Source organism: Capra hircus, chromosome 11 (genome assembly GCF_001704415.2).
Source record: "Capra hircus breed San Clemente chromosome 11, ASM170441v1, whole genome shotgun sequence".
Classification (NCBI taxonomy): domain Eukaryota; kingdom Metazoa; phylum Chordata; class Mammalia; order Artiodactyla; family Bovidae; genus Capra; species Capra hircus.
Window position 1 is genome coordinate 248,341 of NC_030818.1, and position 15,457 is coordinate 263,797.

The 15,457-nt window shown below is 45.1% G+C and overlaps 1 protein-coding gene across 1 annotated transcript in view; it reads right to left on the reverse strand.

The window, feature by feature from the left end:
* MERTK (MER proto-oncogene, tyrosine kinase) overlaps window positions 10,893-15,457 on the reverse strand; it is a 121,347-nt gene continuing 116,782 nt past the window's right edge. Inside the window, exon 19 of the mRNA XM_018054803.1 lies at window positions 10,893-11,940. Within this exon, the coding sequence (XP_017910292.1) occupies window positions 11,427-11,940 (514 nt within the window). The 3' untranslated portion in view covers window positions 10,893-11,426. The remainder of the gene's footprint in view (window positions 11,941-15,457) is intronic.

Sequence of the window (15,457 nt, forward strand, 5' to 3'; positions counted from 1 at the left end):
GTTTTCCTGCCAGAAATGCATTACCTGAACCAAATCATGAGGAAACTTCAGATAAACTCGAAATAAACATTCTACAAAGTGACTAGCTAGATTGAATGTCTAACTGTTCCTTTTCACAAGAAACTTGTATATCATATATTTTTCTGTTCTATCTAAATTGTATTGTTTACTAATGCTTCACACAGACTTCCCTGATGGCTCATTGATGAAGAATCCACCTGCCAATGCAGGAGACGTGGGTTCAATTCCTGGGTCAGAAAGATCCCCTGGAGGAGGAAATGGCAACCCACTCCAGTAATCTTGCCTGGGAAATCCCATGGACAGAGGAGCCTGGTGGGCTACAGTCCATGGGGTCACAAAAGAGTCGGACACGACTTAGTGACTAAAACAATAAGAACAACGAACACTTCATACAGACCCCTTGTTATACAACCATCAAAATTCAAGAGCACTAGTGGAACACTAGCCAATTCTCTCCAGTAGGTAACATTCGCAGAGTGAAGATATTTTATAGAAAACACTGTCTAAATGGCTTTTTAATCCAGAGTTCTCATCTTCCACTTCAACTGATGATGATATACATAAATGCATACATACATACATACATACATAATTTAAATCATTAAAACCATGGGAATTCCCTGGTAGTCCTGTGGTTAGACTCTGCACTTTCAATGCTGGGAGCCTGGTCAGAGAACTAAGATCCTGCAAGCCCAATGGCCAAAAAAATACAATTGTATCAATTATATAAGTAAATAAATCATTAAAACTTTAATCAGTCAACAAACATTGTGTGCCTTACTCAGTACTATTTATCACACATTTGTACAGATTGCTGGTAATGGACATAGTAGGGATTTTACATTATTAAAGAACAAGTGGTATTTATGTTTTTTTTTATTTCTGCATTTCTATTATGACATAGTTTCCAAGAAAGATTATAACTAACATCACTGACTTAAGCAAATCAAGTAAAATTGGTATTTTCTACCTCCAAGCACTGCCTGGACAAGGATACAGAGATCTACCAAGTGTAGTTCCATCACTGTGAGGAAATGAACCTGGAAGGGGTCAATAGTACAATGTAACACAAGGTAAGGGCTTCCCTGGTGGCTCAGTTGGTAAAGAATCTACCTGCAGTAGGGGAGCCCGCCTGTAATACAGGAGACCTCCTACAATGCAGGAGACATGGGTTCAATCCCTGGGTCTGAAAGATCCCCTGGAGAGGAACCTGGGAAATGCCTGGGAAATCTCATGAACAGAAGAGCTTGGCGGGCTACAGTCCATGGGGTCTCAAGAGTAGGACATGACTGAGCAACTGTACCACCAATACAAGGTGAAGCCCAGAAGTGTGGATATCATGAGTGTATTGGGGGGATTTGCTTACTTCTTTTCAAGAGCTTTTATTTCTTAGACATTTCTTTAGCATTCCCCCAGAAGTGAGGCAGGAAATAGATGAGCCCCAGGCTGAACAGCTGGAGCCTGTCCCCTGTGGACAGATACGCCAAGATTAAGAGGAGAGAAGCTAAGCCCTGCCCAGATAAGAGACCACACATTTCTTTCTCCAAGTCAAGGAAACCTTCCTGACTGTACATGCACAGCAAGGCTCCTTGGAGGTCGAAAAGGGAGTAATGTCAACCTACCCATAGGCCTCTTCTCTAGAATCCATCTTGACTAAGAGATGCATGTGCACACACGGGAGGACTCTGACAAAAACCAAGGACGGATTCAGAAGCAAGCAAAGCGAGATGACCAAAGGCAACCTGGAGGAAATGCCCCACATAAGTGATCCGAACCACCATGCGGGCACAGCTCTCTCTCTGCGCCCACCTGTGTGTTTATCCTTTTCCTCCTAATAAATTCTACTTATTTCACTACTTTCCTTGTCTTTGTGGAAATTCCTTTCCTGCAAAGCCGTATGGGCCAGGGGCTTGTCACTGACCACTGGTCTAGTGGCTAGGATTCGGGCTCTCACCGTCACGGCCTGACTTCAGTCTCTGGCCAGAGCTGAGATCATGCTTCCAGCCACTGCAGACCAAGGCCATGCAGGATCAAAATCAGGTCCTGAGATAAGGATTTAGGTGGGAGCAGTTCATTTGAGAGGTGCAGTAAACACCAGGAGGGGAATGTCATGGACTGAATTGTAATCCCCACCCCCTAATTCATATATTAAAGCCTTAACCTCCAATACCTCAGAATGCAACTATATATGGAGACAGGGCCTTTAAAGAGATAATTAAGGTAAAAATGAAGTCACACAGGTGAGCCCAGGACTTCCCTGGTGGCTCAGTGGTAAAGAATCCACCTCCTAATGCAGGAGTCGCAAGAGACATCCGTTTGATCTCTGGGTTGGGAAGATTCCCTGGAGGAGGGAATGGTAACCTACTCCAGAATTCTTGCCTGGAGAATCCCATGGACAGAGGAGTCTGGAGGGCTATAATCCTTGGGGTCACAAAAAGTCAGACACGATTTAGCAACTAAAGAACAACAATTCCAGTATGACTAGGTCTTTGTAAGAAGAGGAGATTAGGACACAGACACACACAGGAAAAAGACCACGTGAAGACATAGGGGGAAGACGGCCATTTACAAGCCAAGGAGAGAGGCCTCAGAAGAAACCAAACCTGCCAGTACCTTGATCCCTGACCCCTTGAGTGAAGCCTAGGAAAATAAATTTCTGTTATTTAAGTGGCCCAGCCTGTGGCGCTTTGTTTTGACTGCCCTAGCACACTGATACAGGGAGTGAGGAAACGTGACAGGGAAGGAAAATACAGGGGGAGTTGTCAAGTCAGCATCTTTGTAGGCAAGTGGGGGTGTATCCCACAGAGAGACTTGCAGGAAACGTGAGGCACATGCCTCAGAGTCAGCTCACAGGGACGAGGGAGCTGGGATATTATTTTTCGCTTATGTATGGCTGTGCTGGGTCCTCCCCGCTGCACAGGCTTTTCTCTGTTGCAGTGAGCAGGGGTGCTCCCTAACTGGGGTGCACAGGCTTCAGCGTTTGCAGTCCGTGGGCTCGGCAGCTGTGGCTCCCGGGCTCCAGCGCGCAGGTTCAGTAGCCGTGGTGCGTGGCCTTAGCTGCTCCAGGGCAGGTGGGATCCTCCTGGAGCGGGGATTGAACCCATGTCTCCCGCACTGGCAGCAGATGCTTTACCACTGAACTACCAGAGAAGCCCAAGCTGGAATATTTATTTAGTCAAACCTGTTAGTCCTTGGCCGAAGGCACCAATTACACTGTCAATTCCAGGCTGCTATGAGTGGGCATTTATCTATTTGCTGTGTCGGCTCTTGGTTGTGGCTTGCAGGCTTAGTTCCTTGACCAGGGATTGAACCCACATCCTCTGCATTGGAAGCTGGATTCCCAACCACTGGACCAGGGAAGTCCCCACTGTAAGACTTTTAATACTACATTTTAAATCATTTAACAGAAGCTGTTATAAGTTAAGCATATCTACTATAAACCTTGAAGAACAAAAACAAAGATATAGCTAACAACCTATAGGAGATAAAATCATAAAAAATTTGATTATTCCAAAAGAAGGCAGAAAAAGTAAATAAAGTGAATTAAGAACAGATAAAACAGAAAACACATAGCAAGCTGACTGACTGAAACCCAAGTGTATCAATAATCATGTTTCAGTTCAGTTGTTCAGTCTTGTCCGACTCTCTGCGACCCCACGGACTGACTGTAGCACGCCAGGCCTCCCTGTCCATCACCAACTCCCGGAGTTTACTCAAACTCATGTCCATTGAGTCGGTGATACCACCCAACCATCTCATCCTCTGTCGTCCCCTTCTCCTCCTGCCCTCAGTCTTTCACAGCATCAGGGTCTTTTCAAATGTGAGTCAGCTCTTCACATCAGGCGGCCAAAGTTTTGGAGTTTCAGCCTCAACATCAGTCTTTCCAGCGAATATTCAGGACTGATTTCCTTTAGCATTGACTGGTTTGATCTCCTTGCTGTTCAGGGGACTCTTAAAAGTCTTCTCCAACACCAAAAGCATCAATTCTTCAATGCTCAGATTTTCTTATAGTCCAACTCTCACATCCATACATGGCTTATCTACCATACATGTTTATCCACCCTAATTAAAAGGCAGCAGCTAAAAAAACAGATGGTTTTTAAAAAAAACCATCAGATGATTAAAAAAACAGTATCCAATTGTATTCCACTTACAAGAAAGGCGCTTTATATATCAAGACACAAGTGGGTTAAAATTGAAAGAATGAAATATAATATGACCTGCTGACAGTACAGAGGAAAGCTGGAGTGACTATATTAACATCAGACAAAGTAGATTCCACAGCAGAGACTATTATAAGGGATATAGCAAGGTCATTTCATAATTATAAAGAGGTCATTTCATTAGAAAGACGTAACGATCCTATACATTTATGTTCCTATTAACAGAGCTTAAGACAAATGAAGGGAAAACTAATAAGAAATAGAGAAAAATCCACAGTTATAGTTGGAGATTTCAATTATCTTCCCTGAATAATTGACAGAAATAAAACAAAACAATCTGTCAGGATATAATTGACTGGAACAATACAATCAACCAACTTGACCTGATTAATCTTAATCAAACATTTAACTCTGAAACAAGAGAATACACATTCTTTTCAAGTCCACACAATCATTTACCAAGACAGACCATATTCTGGTGAAATGTTCATACTGGTGAATTTAGGAAGGTGGGTACATGAGTTCTATTCTGCTGCTGCTGCTAAGTCGCTTCAGTCATGTCCGACTCTGTGCGACCCCAGAGACGGCAGCCCAACAGACTCCCCCGTCCCTGGGATTCTCCAGGCAAGAACACTGGAGTGGGTTGCCATTTCCTTCTCCAATGCCTGAAAGTGAAAAGTGAAAGTGAAGTTGCTTGGTCGTGTCCGATCCTCAGCGACCCCATGGACTGCAGCCCACCAGGCTCCTCCGTCCATGGGATTTTCCAGGCAAGAGTACTGCAGTGGGGTGCCATTGCCTTCTCCGGAGTTCTATTATAGGGGAGGAAAAACTTAACTTTTTACTCTGTGGTCCTAAGTTCTCATCTGGGACCCTGCAAATCAGACTGATGAAATGTTAACAAGAGAAAATCAGTTTATTAACACATGTATTACGCATATACATAGGAGAACTCTGTGATTAGTAACTCAAAGGGATGGTCGGTACCTGGGATTTACAGAGTATTTTAATAAAGAACAATAAATTTGTAGGGAAGTGACAAGATAGAGGGAAGTGGCAAAGAGCAGAAGGTAAACATTTGGGGGAAGGTAAAGGAGTAAGGTTCAGTTATGCAGGTCCATATCAGACCCGACTTTCTGTCTGCTTTGTAGCCATAAAACTTGCCCTGGAAAGGAGATTTATGGAAGTCCACATATTCCAGAGGTTTCTGCTTTTAGTCAGATAAGGGAAGCTTGAGAGGCCTTCTATCTGCATCTGTTGATTCTCACTTAAAATTATCCTTCAAGACACAGATGTAGAGAACAGACACCAAGGGGGGAGAATGGGACTGACATTTACACACTACTCCGTATGAAACGGATGACTAATGAGAGCCTGCTGTATAGGACGAAGAGCTCTCCTTAATGCCCTGTGGTGACCCGAATGGGGAGGAGATCGGGAACAGAGGGGATATACACAGAGCTGGTTCACTTTGCTGTACAACAGAATATAATACAACATTGTAAAGCAACTATACTCTAATAAGATTTTGTTTTAAAGATAAAAGATATTGGAAAAAAAAGTTATCCTTATGCCAAAGTGGCATATTTTGAGGTGGCATATTCTAATTTCCTACATTATATAAATATGTATAATTTTCTATATGTTTAAACTATCTTAATTTAAAACATTGTAAAAACTGCAAGTTTTGTCTAATTTCTTGAATGGTTAAGCAAAAATGAATAACCATGGACTGATCACTTTGAGGAGTCCTTAAGAACTTGCTTTTCACCAGGCCATAGTTCACCAAGATAGAGATAAAGGAGGATCTGAACGAAACATCTGGTAGAGCAAAGTCCTAAAACTTAAAAAATTTTATTGAGATATAACGTATATACCATAAAATTCACATACTATAAGTGAAAATTCAATGGTTTTTTAGTAAATTTTACATGAAAACATTCTAAAGTAGTGATCTTTGGGCCACAATTTCCAAAAATAATTATTTTGTTACAATACAAATGAATTGGGTAATTTAGGCATGCTAACGTTAAATAGTATTGGCAGTTTTACTTCTGTCCTTAGAGCTTTAAAAGGGAGAAAATAAAATCTACATTTTAATGTAGATTTGTACGTAGAAACACCATTCATTACTGAAGTGTTCATTAAAGCAGGCAAAACTTCCTGCTTCCCCATTTGTCACTCAAAGTACCTAAATGTCTTTAGAGAAGTTAAGTTGCTGTTGTAATTGGTTTATTTTCGGGTGAGTTATTTTCCCACTGATTCATCAGAAGTTCCGACTTGCTTTTGTCATTTGCACGGAGAAGTTACAAAAGTCTTTACTGTCATGAGTTAGGACAAGTCTGGCCAGCGTCAGCCTGATTTGTAAGATAAGAGCTCTGGTTTGGCCATTTCCTAAGCGGGGAATCTGCTTGGTCTGGGGGACTGGGAGGCAGAGGGAGGGTGTCTCCATCCCTAGAGGGCACTCTGACAACTTAGGTCCTTAAATCCTGTTGATCAAGCCACCACTGCTTGATCACCCATATATGGAAAGAGAATAGTCAACAAGGCTCAAATAACTAAACTCCTGGGGGAGACCAATAGAAATGATATCTGGGCATCAGATATGGTTCTTATACAGACGTGTAGGGAGTCGCTTGCCTCTCAGGCATAAGGGCCCATCTCCTGCACTCTGCCAGTGTCCCCACTGAGTGCATCACTGGCACAGATTAAGTCTTTTTCTGAGTCACTTTGTGTCAACTACAAATTGGCACTTGCCATCCACCTCCGAAAGGATTAAATCATGTGCTGCCGCAGCTGCTGACCTTCAACACCCACTGAAAAAAGTTCAATACGTACTTGATTGCATGTATTCTTCCTTGCCAGACTCACACATATACTGATCTTCCCCCTGCTTCTTTGGAGCATTTTCTCAGTTATCTGAGGTGCTGTCTCCTGGGCTATAGTTCTCATCTTGCCCCAAATAACACTTAACTTGCAACTCTCACATAGTGCATTTTAAGTTGATTTCCATTATATTGGAGGCAGTTGGTAACATAATCAGGGACAGTGTTTCTACTGTGACAGATGCTGAGTTTGCACTGCATAAGGAATGGAACGGACAGAAGGCTCTAATTGGGAAAAACCTTGATAACAAGTATAAGGTCCTTTCAAAGACCTTGCCACCTCCCTTTCCCACACAACCACCCAAGGGGTTGCAGGAGAAGGCGGCGTTGTCTCTACTGCACACCGACGGACACTTGGCCTCAGAGGGAACAAAGTGACCTGCTCAAGAAGACTGGAGGAAGCCTCACAGGACTGGTTCCTGCCTGGCCCTTGCTGCTGGCTGCACGACTGACTCACGACGCCCTAATCCTTACTTCTCCTTTCTACTCAGAAAGATGAAAAAAAGGAGTGGAGCAGGAGTTGGCAGAAAAGCAAAGAAAACGATAAAGAAAAGAAGAAAGAAAGGGAAGAGGTGGGAAGAGAGGGAAAGAAGGAAGAAAGGGAGGGAAAAACAGCTCCCCAGGCAGACTTAGTCTCAACCTGAAGGTCAAGAGCATTTCAGGTGTTTGTTTATTTTGCTCGCCGTCCCCAGCTGGGTCCCAGCCCAGTTAAAGGGAATGACCCAACTGGTTTCTCCCTGTTTTCTCTTCCCCACGTTTTTTTTTTCTCTTTGCTTCTAAGAGCCACTTACATAAGTAATCTGAGTTTATACAAAAGCAAACTTGAAAGGCTATGTATCAGTTCACGATCAGAAGACCGGACAACACTTTGTCAGGGATCAGGTCCTCCGAAAGTTAGAGCTTTTAGATATTCCAATGTGGCCGAGGGAAGAATGCAGCGGTTCTGACTGTCTCGGTTAGGGGACTACAAGTGTCAACAGCAAGGGTTGTTGTTTAGTCGCTAAGTCATGTCTGACTCTTTGCAACCCCAAAGACTGAAGCCCTCCAGGCTCCTCTGTCCATGGGATTTCCCAGGCAAGAATACTGGAGTGGAGTGCCATTCCCTGCTCCAGGGGATCTTCCCACCCCAGGGTTCAAACCCGCATCTCCTCCACTGGCAGGCGGATTCTTCACCACTGAGCCACCTGGGAAGTCCCCTGATGAAGAACAGTCCGGCTGTATTCTCCTCTTGTGAAAAGGAGGTGGCGAGAGGTGTTCTGCCATCACGTCCCATTTGCCCAAGGCCCTGGTGCATCGCTGTGGGGTTGGGCAAAGTTAATTTCTCTGCCACGTCTCAGGAAAAGCTGGAAGCCATGGCTTTCTCTCTACAGCAGAATTGACCCTGTAGAATTGACCCTGGCTTCCCAGACCTTCACAGGCCACACGGCATGTCCTGAGCACACTGGACAGGAATTGGGGGGGCCGAGGGCATTTGATGACTTATTCATTATGTATTTGCTTACATTATGTAATTAAAATTAGAAATACAAAACACAAAGCATGTTACTTTAGATATGTGACATTAAATGTGTATGAAACCCCCAAGTACATTTTCAATTTTCTACTTTATTTAACAGATTCGAACATATCTTTTTTTTTTGGCCACCTGGCCCTTGTGGGTCTTAGTTCCCTGACCAGGGACTGAACTCTTGCCCCCTACAGTGGAAGTGCAGAGTCCTGACCACTGGACCACCAGGGAAGTTGCCATGAACACACCTTTTTAACTTGGGTTTTTTTGCTTGAACTAGTCAGTTGGTTCATGATTTCCCCAAAGCATGTTTCCGTTACTTTTAAAATCCCTATTGCATGGAAAAGACAGTTTCAATAGTCATCGCCAACAGGAAACTTTATTTGCACAAGCAGATGATACAAAGCAGGTGATACAAAATCTTTTATTGATTTTCAAATAACCATTCAAAAATTTCCAACAGGTAGAAATTACCTTGATAGGTTCTAACAGCCTTTTGTTTATTTCTCCCTTCACTGATGAAATGTGGTGCTGGCATTTCTCATGGCAGTGCAGACTCCTTTCCACTCCCCAGAACTTTCTGGTCTGGAGCATTTCACAGTAACGATAGGGTCAGCTGGCCCTGGAGACTGGGGCACCTGGGCTGGCAGCTGGGGTGAGGACCCAGGCCAGGAGGGCCACACGCTGCTTTCTGCAGGCTGCAGTGGCTCGCGGGAAGCTATTCACGAGTGAAACAGGCCTGAGGATGCCAGCGGGCTTGGCCTGCCCGGCTGCCACGGGCGCTGGAAGGATCAGCACTGAAAGTGATCACATCAGTTGACTGCTTTACTAGCAGAGTAAGTTAACCTTCTCTTGCCTCATCTGCCCACGTGTGAAATGGGGATAATAGTAGTACCTACCTGGTCTTCCCCGGTGGCTCGGTAGTAAAGAAGCCTCCTGCCAGCGCAGGAGACGCAGGTTCAATCCCTTGGTCAGGAAGATCCCCTGTAGAAAGAAACAGCAACCCACTCCAGTATTCTTGCCTGGGAAATTCCACGGACAGAGGAGCCTGGTGGGCTACAGCCCATGGGTTCTCGGAAGAGTCAATCAGACCTGAGCAACTAAACAACAACAAACAATGCCTGGTAGGGTCACTATGAGGATTAAATGACTCCTGGCCTGGCCACATGGTAAGTGCTGTCCATGTGTTTGTTACCCTGGGGGAGGGCATGGCAACCCACTCTAGTATTCTCGCTTGGAGAATCGCATGGACAGAGGAGCCTGGTGGGCTACAGACCATGGGGCCGAAAAGAGTCAGCCACAACTGAAGTGACTTAGCATGCATGCATGTGTTTGTTAAATGGTCAAGAAGCTCTGGAACAGACTCCCCAGATCACATGCTTGAGCCAGCCCGAAACGGATCCCTTGGTTCTGAAGTCTGGCTCCCGCCCTCTCCAGACAGGGGCCATAGAGGACCCTCAACCTTTCCAGCCTCGGTTTACCGGCCCACGGGTGATGATGCCACTGCTACCCATGTTAGTGACGTACAGATTAAGGTAGTTTTCATAAAGTGCTTGAGACATAAGACGTGCTCAGCCAGCAATGACTATTATGACCCAGCGGAGCTGGGATGTGAACTGAAGGGTCCTGAGCTCTAAGCTTGTTTCCTGTTCACTGCCCACATCTCCTCCCACGAGTCATGCCTTCCCACAGAAAACTGCTTTACCTCTTGGACTCATCTATGATTTTCTTTTTTTCAGCAGAGTCGCATGGCAAACGGGATCACAGTGTCCTGCCCAGGGATGGGACCTGTGTCCTCTGCAATGGAAGTGTGCAGTCCTAACCACTGGACCACCAGAGAAGTCCCTTATGACTCATTTTAAATCTTTCCACGCAGATGGTATTTTTCAACCCTCTAATATTGCTTGCTTTTCATCTCTGGGCTCTCTGGAGGGTTTTTCCGTGCCTTTCTTTGGCTGTACTGGGTCTGCGCTGCTGCGCTTGGGCTTTCTCCAGTTGTGGCGCATGGGCTGTAGAGCGCGATGGCTCAGTAGCTGCCATACGCAGGCCTCTCGAGTTGCAGTACCCAAGCTTAGTTGCCCTGCGGCATGTGGGATCGTAATTCCCTGATCAGGGATTAAACCCACATTCTCTGCATAGCAAGGTGGATTTTTAACCAGTGGACCACCACTGAAGTCTCTTCCATATCTTTAAAAAACATTATCAAGAGTGGTCAGAGCAACTGCATCAAGGGCCTGGCATCAAGAGAAGTCCTTTGCAAAGGTACTGAGGCAGCCAGTGACCATATTCTCCCAAGTCTCAAGTAAGTACCACACACAGTCTTCCTCATTCATATTTTATTAGGAAGCCAATCAGAGAATTCATTAGTTATAAAACTTTAAACATGAATCACTCTTACCAAATACATGATTCAGGTGGGAACACCAGATTTTTCTTAAGACCAGGAGCAACGGCAAATAGGGTATTTCATTTTACAAATATTTAATAGTCATGAAAAAGACAAAAAACTTAAAAAAAAAAAATTTTGTGCCAATGTTAACATCCAGGAACTGCCGTAGAGATGAGGCTGTTAGGGCTTAAATGTTACTATCTGCTAGAAAAGTGACATGATACAAGTCATCTTTTATTAAAATAGAATATCTTTGTCTCTTTCCACCATATACATATAGATACTATCTCTTTAAATAAATATATATTATGTACTTTAAACAATGATGACTTACTTGACAGCATTCACATGGTGCTTTCCAGCTGGGGCACTTACTTGTTAAGGAAGGCAAATACAAAAAAAAAAAAACCAAGGGTCTTCAAAGTAGGAATTTCCAGGGTTTGGGAGTAGTATCTCAGCTCTCCTCACATGAGGAGTTCTGAGCCTTCTGAGGAGTCATCAGCAAATAAAAGTTCATCCGGCCCTGAGGTCCCCAAGGGCAATGTGCTGGACTGGGACCAAGAGACCCCATTCCTTACCAGTGTGTCCTCCGGTAAAACCCGGTTCTTTTCCGCTGTTCCTGTGGTGGGGGAAGCCATAGCTGGCTCTTCCCATCCCTCATTGCCCCCATTCAGGATGTACCGTCCCTCCTGAGGTCTGTGCTCATGAACTTCTGCTGTGACCACGCTGATGGTGGCGCTGGGCATGCAGGAAGCAATGATGGAGTCGGGATCGATGCTCAAGTCCAGCTGAGTCAGTGCCGAGCCCTGGGCCCGGCCCTCTGCGCTCTCTGGAAGCTGCGTGTTGACATAAATGACATCGGCTTTGTCCCCAGCCACAGGCAGACTCTCCAAGAGCTTTTCTAGCTGCAGTCTCAGCACTGAAAAGGTGGGGCGGTCCAGGGGCTCAGCTCTCCAGCACGAGTGCATGATTTCATACCTGGAAGTAAAGAAGAGCACGTGACCTCCCCAGCACAGCACCCAGAGCCCACATGCCAACCATCCGGTTGTCCCACTCAGGAGGGGATGGAGGGGCTTGGGGATGGAGGTGAGAGTGAGAGTCAGTGTCCCGGCTCCACCCTCACCATCATTCCAGGCCCTGCGAGCCTCGAGGAATGAAGTCGGGAGGTGGGCTAGGGTGGACAGGTGTGTGAGCCGTGAGGGCAGTGCTATGACAGCAGCAGGTGAGCCCTGGGCTCAGACAGCCCTTGATCTGGGGTGGCTGCAGCTTAGGGCATGTGTGGGGCTGCTGCGTCTTGGCCGTCTGCTGCTGCCCCATGAAGCAGACAGGCACGGCCACTCACAGACACGGGGACCCCTGCTCTTGCCCGTGACCTCTACCTTCTCGAGTAAAACGAATGACTGACCGTAGTATTTACTAACAGCTGTCATTTAAGGTACTTTTAGACATGTCAGCTTGGCAGCAACACACGTCCCCACACAAGTACTGGTAAACTCACTTTATAGACAAGTCTCCAGAGAGGGTGATGCTTGGCCCTTCCTAGTTTGAGGGGGAAACTGACCCACACTGAGGAGTGTCTGGTGCCCCAGCCCATGTTCTTAACCACTGAGCTGCCCCGCCTGCCATGGGTCAGACCCTCAGGCGTCTGGCTTCTACTCTCTGGGCAAATGGGGGACCATGGAAAGATTGTGTTTAGCAGCATTTTCATGATCAGATGATAATTTTAAGAAAAGTAGGTTTGGATGCCACCCAAAGGATATGCTAGGATCCTGAGGGTGATGAAAAGAGGAACACAGGAGAAAGGATAGCCCGTGCACTCTTGCAGGAAAGAGGGCCCTGAACTGCTCATTCATTTACATGCTCTGTGATGCCACTGTGCCTAGGTTCCCACAAGTGTGACCGCTCTAGGCCCTGCCCAGCCCTGGGCTTCTGTGGTTTGATAGCACAAGCGGACCCTGTTTTATTGCATTATATGCCTCCCCCCGACCCCCAGGCATAAACCCATGCTCCTTCTAGCATTTCATTTTATCACACTTCAAGATACTGTGTTTTTTACAAATTAAGACTTATTTGGTTGCACTGGGTCTTAGCTGTGGCACAAAGATTTCCAATCTTCATGGCAGCACATGGGATCTTTAGTTGTGGCATGCAGGATCTAGTTCCCTGACCAGGGATCAAACCCAGACCCTTTGCATTGGGAGCACGGAGTCTTGGCCACTGAACTGCAAGGGAAGTCCCTGTTTTCCACAAATTGAAGGTTTGTGGCAACCCCGTGGTGAGCAAGTCTGTCGGTGCCATTTTCCCGACAGCATTAGACTGCGTCACAGTCCAGTAATGCTCACAATATTTCACTGTTTCATTATTAATGTTTGTTAGGGTGGCCTGTGATTCAGTGTTCTTTGATGTCACTATTATAATATTTTTGAGATGCCGCAAACTGCCCATGGAAGACGGCAGATTTAATCAATGGATGTTGCGTGTGTTCTGACGGCTCTGCCCACTGGCTATTCTTCGGTCCCGTTCCCTCTCCTTGGACCTCTCTCTTCTGAGAGATTCTTATATTTCTGAGATATAACAATATTGAAATTAAGCTAGTAATAACCGTGCAATAGCCCCTAAGTGTTCAAGCGCAAGGAAGAGTCACACGTCTCTCGCTTCAAATCAAAAGCTAGACATGATTAAACTTAGTGAGGAAGGCATGTCAAGAATGAAAGCCAAGACAGGCCAGAAGCCTCTTGGACCAAACAGTTAGCCAAGTTGTGAAAGCAAAGGAAAAATTCTTGACGGAAACTGAAAGTGCTGCTCCAGGGAACGCACGAATGATGAGAAAGCAAAACAGCCTTATTGCTGATAGGGAAGAGTTTCAGTGGTCTGGACAGAAAATCAAACCAGCCACAGCATTCCCTTAAGCCAAAACCAAATTCAGAGCAAGGCCCTAACTCTCTTCAATTCTATGAAGGCTGAGAGGTGAGGAAGGTGCAGAAGAAAAGTGTGAAACTAACCTGAGGTTTTAGGAAAGAAGCCGTCTCTATAATATAGCAGTGCAGAGTGAAGCAGCAGTGTTCTGTAGAAGCTAATTACACGGAAGATGTAGCTCGGATAGTGAATGAAGGTGACAGCCCAAACAACAGATTTTCAGAGTTGACAAAACAGCCCTGATTGGAAGAAGATGCCATCCAGGACTTTCATAGCCAGAGAGCAGAAATCAAAGCTTCAAAGCTTCAAGGGACAGACTGACTCTTGTTTGGAACTAATGCAATTGGCAGATGACTCTAAGTGGAAACCAGTGTCTTTTTTTTTTTTTACCATTTCAAAAGTCCTGGGGCCCTGGAGAATTACCCTAAATCTGCTCTGCCTGTGCTCTATAAAGAGAACAACAAAGCCTGGATCACAAATCTGTTTATAGCATGGTTTCCTGAATATTCTCAGCCCACTGTTGAGATCAATTGCTCAGAGAAATAGACTCCTTTAAAAATAATGCTGCTCATTGACAATGTACCTGATCACCCATGAGCTCTGATGGAGACGTACGAGATTTATGCTATTTTCTGCCGGCTAACACAGTATCATACTGTAGCCCATGGATCAAGGAGTAATTTAGATTTTCAAGTCTTATTACTCAAGAAATATATTCTGTAAAGCTATAGGTGCTGTGGAAAGAGATTTCTTTGATGAATCTGAGCAAAGTAAATTGAAAACATTCTTGAAAAGATTCAGTAGTCTATTGATAGATGCCATTAGAACATTTGTAATTCATGGTAAGAGGTCAAAATATCATCATATGTAGGAGTTTGAAAGAAGCTGATTCCAACCATCATGGATGACTTTGAGGGTCAAGGCTTCAGTTGAGGAAGAAATTGCTCCAGTACTTTGACCACCTGATTTGAAGAGCTAACTAACTGGAAAAGACCCTGATGCTGGGAAAGATTGACGGCAGGGTGAGAACAGGGTGGCAGAGGATGAGATGATTAGATAGCATCACCGACTCAATGGACATGAGTTTGAGCAAGCTCTGGGAGATGGTGAAGGATGGGGGAGCCTGGTGTGCTGCAATCCACGAGGTTGCAAAGAGTCGGAACAACAACAGCAATACCAGCACCACCAACAACAAATTTGATAAAGCAGCAGCAGGATTTGAGAGGACTGACTCCACGTTTGAAGGAGGTTCTCCTGTGGGATAAATGGTATCAAAGAGCATCGCCTGTTACAGAGAAATTATTCATGAAAGGAAGACTCGATCAATCATCTTATTTTAAGAATTCACCACGGCCACCCCAACCTTCATCAGCCACCACCCTGATCAGCCAACAGCCACCACCATCAAGGCCAGAGCCTCCACCAGCAAAAAGATTATGACTTGAGGAAGGCTCTGATGATGGTTAGCATTTTTTAGCAATAAAGTGTTTTAAAAATTAAGATATGTACATCATTTTTTTAGACATAATGCTATTGCATACTTAGACTACAGTGTAACTTTTATATGCACTGGGAAACC